The sequence below is a fragment of the Electrophorus electricus genome, chromosome 20 (assembly GCF_041902795.1).
Source record: "Electrophorus electricus isolate QZ-2024a chromosome 20, ASM4190279v1, whole genome shotgun sequence".
Classification (NCBI taxonomy): Eukaryota; Metazoa; Chordata; class Actinopteri; order Gymnotiformes; family Gymnotidae; genus Electrophorus; species Electrophorus electricus.
Genome location: NC_137516.1, coordinates 1,678,656 through 1,686,659, shown reverse-complemented (window position 1 = coordinate 1,686,659; position 8,004 = coordinate 1,678,656). Strand labels below are relative to the sequence as shown.

General features: G+C 41.4%; 1 protein-coding gene across 1 annotated transcript; it reads right to left on the bottom strand.

The window, feature by feature from the left end:
• Window positions 1–1,782: 1,782 nt before the first annotated feature.
• Window positions 1,783–6,118, bottom strand: LOC113568076 (rano class II histocompatibility antigen, D-1 beta chain-like). The gene is made up of 4 exons (XM_035536113.2): window positions 6,049–6,118; window positions 5,690–5,962; window positions 5,321–5,602; window positions 1,783–2,091 (listed from the first exon to the last, which is right to left on the bottom strand). The coding sequence occupies exons 1-4, from the start codon at window positions 6,104–6,106 to the stop codon at window positions 1,970–1,972; spliced, it is 735 nt and encodes a 244-aa protein (XP_035392006.2). The 5' UTR covers window positions 6,107–6,118; the 3' UTR covers window positions 1,783–1,969.
• Between the last annotated feature and the right edge of the window lie 1,886 nt (window positions 6,119–8,004).

Below are 8,004 nucleotides of genomic sequence, written 5' to 3'. Positions count from 1 at the left end.
AGACCAAGGGGGAGCCTGTCATATATTTGACCTCTCCAGAAGTAACACACTTAAAACAGCAATAGTAGAAAACATCCTAGGCCAAAATCCAGGCAGCACAGTTATACAAATATTACCTATTGAACCGGCCAACAACTGTGAGCTGAGGACATTCATTCATTCACGATTACCAAGCAGTAAGGAACAAGTCCAACCACTGGAATCATGAGGACTTCACCTGTATGAGGGAAGCCATACAGGAGTCTTGGGTGCCTAATTACTGCTGTAGATTAGCATAAAGGATGGGAACCAGGTGAGCTCAGTGAAGGGGCATGAGAGCAGACTGCAGAGCGCTTCATCCACAAAAACAGCACAAGCTTTTTAACTAATGAGGTCTTAGTCCAAACTTCAGAAGAAGAGACGATGCACTGAAGAAACTGTTTAGTGTAGAAAAACAAAATGTAGAAAAACTAGTTAGATTAGTAAAATGAGTTCTGTGACTAAATACATAAACACACTAAACTGCTCAGTTCTGTGACTGGATGCATAAAAACACTAAACTGTACAGTTGTGAGACTGATCTTATATCTGATCTGAGGCTCCTTATATCCATAACAGACAGTTTGTCATTATTATAAATGTATTCAGTAACAGTACTGATGTTTAAGAGGGAAACATGTCAACCAGAGTACCACTGAATAGTAGAAATGTCCAATATTACGTGTTACATTAGCATACTCACAAATTATAACCATAGCAACTATGAACTCTGATACCAGACTGTAACAAAGATTGTCTGTTATTGAATATCATGTTTTTAATTCCAAAAAAACCCTACTTCAAATAAATCCAAAGAATAAAATTAAAATAAAAAGACATTACAGATGCCAGGCAGAGATCAAATAAATGAGAAATGAATGTTGTTTAATTTGAGTGAATGTCTGAGGAAGCGCATTTAGCTTGAAACATCAAAGTCTTATTAGAATTAAAAGAGATATTAATGCAGAGGACTAAGAGTGTGTAGGACACTTCAAATTTCTTTAATGTAAAACGGAAACAATGATGAAAGTATCACATGTAACTGCGGCCTGAGTGCCGCAGGGCACGGAACAGGACGCACAGACTCCCGCTGTAATGAGACATTTAATAACAAAACAAACAATAACGGTAGCACTCACACAGTGACAGCGATGAACATGAACACACACAGTTTAAACACTAACCGTGATAACATAGGCAGCGTTAACATAAACGACATCAACAATGACCAATGCCGAGGCGCACACAGACGGGGTTTCAACAGACAGAACACTGAACCCCGCGCAGGTGTGTGTGGGGGGGAGCGTCCTGTTTTATGGTGACAACTTTCCAAATTTTCAAAATTTGTTAAATTTAAATCCAGACTTTTGCATTGTTACCAGTATGTAGTAAAGCAAAAACAGTTGTCTTATTGTAAAATTAAATAAAACCCAAACCAAGTTAAAAGGGTCATGAGAGCAGGTAAATTTGTATTTCTGCAATAGTGCAAATGTGGGCATAAATCAGACAAACAAAGCGTGTTGTTTATGTGCAGAGATTTTTTAAAGTGATGGAGAATATTAAAATATAGTAGAATTAATTAAAACCATTTAATGGAATTACAGCTAAATACTCCTCATCCTTCCCTCTGTCCAAAATGCATGTACAGTGCAAGCATTAGCAATGTTACACATTACCTTTGTAATCCCACATCTCTTCATACTTATACATACTCATACATATTTAATGCTTACATTAATCCTGTTATTCAGTGATCTTTGAGTGTGTGTGTGTGTGTGTGTGTGTGTGTGTGTGTGTGTGTGTGTGTGTGTGTGTGTGTTTGGAGAGGGCTCTAAGGATTCTACAGGTTGGTTTGTTTGCTGACAGCACCATAACCATAAGATCAACCCATGAGGTTTGATGAGATAATACAGCATTATCTCAGCATTAACACAGTCTCTCCTTCACCTTACTAAGGCCTTGAGGATTTCCTTTTGTAGTAGATGAATCCAGCAGCTGATAGGATGATCCCCAACACCAACCCTGAAGCTCCAATAACAACCTTGTTCCTCTCAGACTCAGGAAGAGACGGATCTGTGAAGTGGGAGAGTTTATGGTTAAAGATCTTATGTAGAAGGTACATTACACAGCATCGACAGGCTGTGGCAGCTGAACCCAACACTGCCGTACTGTGGCAGCTGAACCCAACACTGTGCCATCTGTACCCAACACTGTGCCATACTGTGGCAGCTGTAGCCAACACTGTGCCATCTGTACCCAACACTGTGCCATACTGTGGCAGCTGTAGCCAACACTGTGCCATACTGTGGCATCTGCGGCTTGGTCAGTGTAACGGTTTCCAGTCGGGACAGGCAAGAGGCCGAATGCATATGCAGGGGGCAGTTTATTAACGGAGGAAACACACAATCCCTGGTGGCGAGGAGAAAACAGAAATAGGGACGCCAGGAGGGCAGCATTCTTACAGAACCCCCCACTAAAGTGCGCAACACCGTGGCACGCAAAACGAAACACAGGACCAGGACGAGGCACCGACGGAGACGGAACGGGCAAGGCAAGGAGCCGGGACAGGCACCAGACTAGACGCAGGATAGACAGAGATGATGCAGAGACGGGGCCAAAGGGAGGAACCAGGGACGACAAGACAGGACTGGAAACAGACGGAAAAACACAAGGAGCAACCAAGGAAGGGACAGGACCAGGGGCAGGACTAACGCAAGGCTTAGTGGCAGGGCCCGGGGCACAAGGGATTCCATGCTAAACCCCGGATGGGTACAGGAGTCTGGGCAGATCCAGGGACAGAAGCAGGAACGGGAAAAGCAGGCAGACCAATAACGCAGCTGGAACAGGAGGTGGGTGTAGACTCCGGAGAGGAGCGGGTACAGAAACTAAAACAAAAAGAGGTGAGTATATCTAGGAAGACTGACACAGGAACAGGAACAAGGAAAATAACAGGCACGGATACAGGCACTGGGACAGGGAGGGAAAGACTAACGTCACACAGGATCAGGCTTGGATCCACAGACAGTAACCCAGACAAAACCGGCAACAGAAGCAGGGAAAACAGGAACAGAGGATACGGGGCAGACAAGGGAGCAGAGGAGTTTCAAAAGTGACTCCCGGCTTAACCAAAGGGTTCGTAGGGGTCCGGGAGGTTGACAGAAAGACCTCAAGGGTCATTGGCTTGCCAAAGGCATCGGAGGTCCACCTGTAGCAGCTACAGGGGCCACAGGGGAATCTCAAGGAGCGACCACAGGAGGACCGAAGCCCTCCCGCTGCATTCTCTTAATGGGTCGGTTATTCTGTTACGTTTTCCAATCAGGACAGGCAGAATGTATATGCAGGGGGCAGTTTATTTACGGAGGAAACACAATCACAAAGGGCAAAATAACTCGGGTGAGGAGAAAACACTGACAAAATGATACACAAACGGAAAAGCAACGGCAAACCAGCAAGCATAAATAAACATGACAAAACAAACATAACACAGGGTACAAATAACCAGGACAATTAGGCATAAAACAGACTCAGGTGAACATGGGGACAGGGAGAACCAAAACACGGAATGAAGGAACAGACGACGGGTGGAGAAAATGAAACCAAGGAGCAGAACAGAGACGCAAAGGAAAACAGACACGACCGGGAAACTACAGAAACAGGGATGCCAGGAGGGCAGCCATTCCTTACTCGGGTGTTGTGTGTCAGACTGAAAGAGAGTCCAGATGAATCACTGGGTAATGACAATGAAACCACTCCTGGTGCCACTACTGTTCTACTGTGCTACTGTACTAATAAACGACTGTTCTACTGTGCTACTGTACTAATAAACTACTGTTCTACTGTGCTACTGTACTAATAAACTACTGTGCTACTGTACTAATAAACTACTGTTCTACTGTGCTACTGTACTAATAAACTACTGTTCTACTGTGCTACTGTACTAATAAACGACTGTTCTACTGTGCTACTGTACTAATAAACGACTGTTCTACTGTGCTAATAAACTACTGTTCTACTGTACTAATAAACTACTGTTCTACTGTACTAATAAACGACTGTTCTACTGTGTTACTGCGCTAATAAACGACTGTTCTACTGTGTTACTGCGCTAATAAACTACTGTTCTACTGTGCTACTGTACTAATAAACTACTGTTCTACTGTGCTACTGTACTAATAAACTACTGTTCTACTGTGCTAATAAACTACTGTTCTATTGTGCTACTGTGCTAATAAACTACTGTTCTACTGTGCTACTGTACTAATAAACGACTGTTCTACTGTGCTACTGTACTAATAAACTACTGTTCTACTGTACTAATAAACGACTGTGCTACTGTGCTACTGTACTAATAAACGACTGTTCTACTGTGCTACTGTACCAATAAACGACTGTTCTACTGTTCTACTGTACTAATAAACGACTTTTCTACTGTACTAATAAACGACTGTTCTACTGTACTAATAAACTACTGTTCTACTGTGCTACTGTACTAATAAACGACTGTTCTACTGTATTAATAAACTACTGTTCTGCTGTACTAATAAACTACTGTTCTACTGTGCTACCGTACTAATAAACTACTGTGCTACTGTACTAATAAACTACTGTTCTACTGTGCTACTGTACTAATAAACTACTGTTCTACTGTACTAATAAACGACTGTTCTACTGTGCTACTGTACTAATAAACTACTGATCTACTGTGCTACTGTACTAATAAACGACTGTTCTACTGTGTTACTGTACTAATAAACTACTGTTCTACTGTACTAATAAACTACTGTTCTACTGTGCTACTGTACTAAAACTACTGTTCTACTGTACTCTGGACTCAGTTGACTGACTGGACTGAGTCCTGAACCCAGTGAACACTATGTCAATATTCTAGTGTTTATTGGTCTTGTTAATGAGTTATCTGGATTTTTCCTAATGGTAGGTGTTAGCTGGATGTTCTAATACACATGTAGACTGTAAAACTGTTAAACTGTTAAATACTGTTTATACAAATAAAACATACACAGACATCTGCTGCAATTTTTAAAACAGGTCATTAATGAAATAGGCCACAGGAAACAAGGCACAACTGTACAGAGAACAGGACAGTAAACATCAGTCAGTCTATATCTTAGTACATAGACCTGACTGAAAGACTGCTGTCTTATAGGTACAGCTACTGAATATGTGTAAGCTACAGTACAAACTGGACAGGTATGCGTTATTAAACTGGACAGCTGCACCTTATGAACTGGCAATTCAGTGCCAGTTACTGCATTTTAGTCTAATATGACGTAATAGTTCTCACCCCAGTCGTACACCATGGGTTTCTGGAAGCTGGCGTGCTCCACCACACAGGAGATCTTCTCCCCAGATTTGGGTGTGTACTCCAGGTGGGAGTGGATCTGGTGGTACCAGTCTCCATCAGCCAGCTCCTCAGTGGACGTGATATCAGAGGTCACCGGTTCTCCATCTCTGCTCCAGGACACTTTGATGGCTTTGGGGTAGAAGTTGTACGCACTGCACATCAGCATGGCTGGATGATTGCCACTGGCCTGCTTCACGGACATCACTTTGACCCTTGGTTCAACTGCAGAATTAAACACAAAGAGCATGTGAATGTACAAAATGTTGCAGTGTGTGACTTGTTAGCTTTAGTCATTATCTGTGGGCTCACCTGTCTTATCCATTATATGTGAGTAGCAAAAATCAGCACTTTGTTTACAGACTCCGTCCACACCAGCTAGCAGTCTCTGAATAAGGGCGGTATCGTTGCTATACTTCTCCGCATAATAGATGCCATGCTCATTGTATCCCACAAACTTGCCCACTGTGCTGTTGAACTGTAAATACTCAATCTTGTTGAAAATGTATGAATCTATTAACACCATGTCATTTAAATCCCTGGAGCTGTACAAACACTGGCTTCTCCTCTCATAGTAATATCCACCTGATAATGAACAAATGTATAATCACCATAACAGTATGCACATTACGGTATTTATTACCTGTTATTTAAAAAAAAACAAAACTTACTCATTGTGTCAATATGTAGGAATAATTCAACAACAAGGACACTCCAGAGCTTTGCCATTGTTTCTGTCTGAGTTTGAAAATCTACTGAGAGAAGTCAGTGTGGAACAGCTTCTCTCAAACAGCATTGTGGTTAAACTGACCAATCACACACTAGAGGGGCGGAGCCTCATCTGTTACCAGGTAACATGGTTTTCATCAAGGCTCTGACAAACATCTTAAGATAATGTTGTGTTAATGAGAGCTCTATACACTGATCTTTGATTCTTTATAATGTGACTTTCACAAAAACTCACAAATCCTCCTTACCACTGTGAAATCAGAAAATAGAGCAGCTTGTTCTAACCGTACTGGTGCTGCTGAGATGTTATCTGCGTATGACCAGCCTTTCCTAATGTGTGTGAGCTGCTTCCTGTTCTGGTGGCTCTGCTTCTGTTGTTGAGTAGCCTGTTGGGAAATTCATCTTCTAGGAAGTTCTTGATTATTTTTTATTATTATTATTTTTAAAAACTGATCTTATTCAAACCACCTGGTGTTCATCGCAGTAATATAATTTTTTTCCGTCCATCTGGTGATGTCCTGACCTGACACAGTGCCTTCTGAGGCCTTACGCTGAAGTCTCGGCAGAAGTCTTTTCTCTACATAATCCAGTTTATTTTAGACCAACCACATTATTCTGCTTACAATATCATTTTATTACCTCAAACCCTAGCCTCTTCCTAATAGCTTTATTCATAATCCTTTCTAACCTCTTTACTTTGGTTTTCACAGCCTCATAAACAGTCAGTGACCATCTAATATGAGGTAGCAAGCCAAACTGCAGACACTACAATTTCAAGTTGGACTATACTATACAGCTACCTAATGGTTTCTCCAGTATAGAAGGTATAGTAAAGCAGTGGTAGCTCAGTGGTTGACTTGTAATTGGAAGGTTGCTGGTTCAAGCCCTGCCACTGTTGGGCCCCTGAGCAAGACCCTTAACCCTCAATTGCTTAAGTTATACTCAGTCATAATTGTAAGTTGCTTTGGATAAACGTGTCAGCTAAATGCTGTAAATGTATCAATTGTTTCTGCATTAGAAAACTTCTCTGCACATGTTTTCCTTCAATAATTGTCAACCCTCCAGATCTACTGGGTTTAACCTTCATCATTGCTCACCTAAGATTCTCAGTTTCACATCTCTATGACGGCCAGGCACCCATGTATGGTCTGATTGGAGGGAGCCAGGAAGCCATCCTCCCTCCACCGACAACCCACTTAGATGCCCTATTTATCATCTCCATCGCCACTGCAAATGCTAATGGTTAAATAGTACAACCAGCCATTATAACTATATCCAAATACTGCCACAACATAACACACTCTCCTGTATGAAATCTAAACTGTAAATATTCAAGGCAAGTCTTGACCAGCCTCATAATCAAATCATCATAATCAAATCCTAAATGATTTACATAAGAGATTATGCAGAATTGATCGAAATGCATTATCCAAGTTTAGGAATTCCACATGTAGGTTCCTACATTTTTTTTTGTTGTTTTGAAGCTGACGCCATCTGATCATTACTGGTGCTCCAAGCCACCTGCAAAACCTGAGATTTCTTTTGCAATGATGTGTTAAAGTGAATCTTCTCAAGGACCTTCTCGAGCCTTAACGGAAACATGACATCTCGCAACCATCTCGCAACCATCACGTAGGGTTCTAGATTTGAATATTGGTTCATTTTTCTGACATGGGGGCATAATCAATATTACATTACATTATCCTGTCCGTTCCGTTAAGTAATTGAATATTACTTAATGATGCAGAGCCCAAATCCTGCTCTCATTGTGCTTTGAGTATATCTGAAAGTTGGGGATTTATCTCACCAATAGCTTCCGAGATCTGGAAGAGTAAACACTTCGGATCTATATAAAATTATAGTAAAGCATTTAGAGTTGTAGTTCTGGTTCAAGTGGA

Bases quoted from the DNA above. Each gene is read 5' to 3' on its own strand.
- LOC113568076 (XM_035536113.2), bottom strand. From the start codon at position 6,106: ATGGCAAAGCTCTGGAGTGTCCTTGTTGTTGAATTATTCCTACATATT. The intron at 5,963-6,048 runs GTAAGTTTTGTT...GTTCATTATCAG, and splicing joins CCTACATATTGACACAATGA to GTGGATATTACTATGAGAGG. The intron at 2,092-5,320 runs GTGAGAACTATT...CCCACTTCACAG, and splicing joins ACCCATGGTGTACGACTGGG to ATCCGTCTCTTCCTGAGTCT.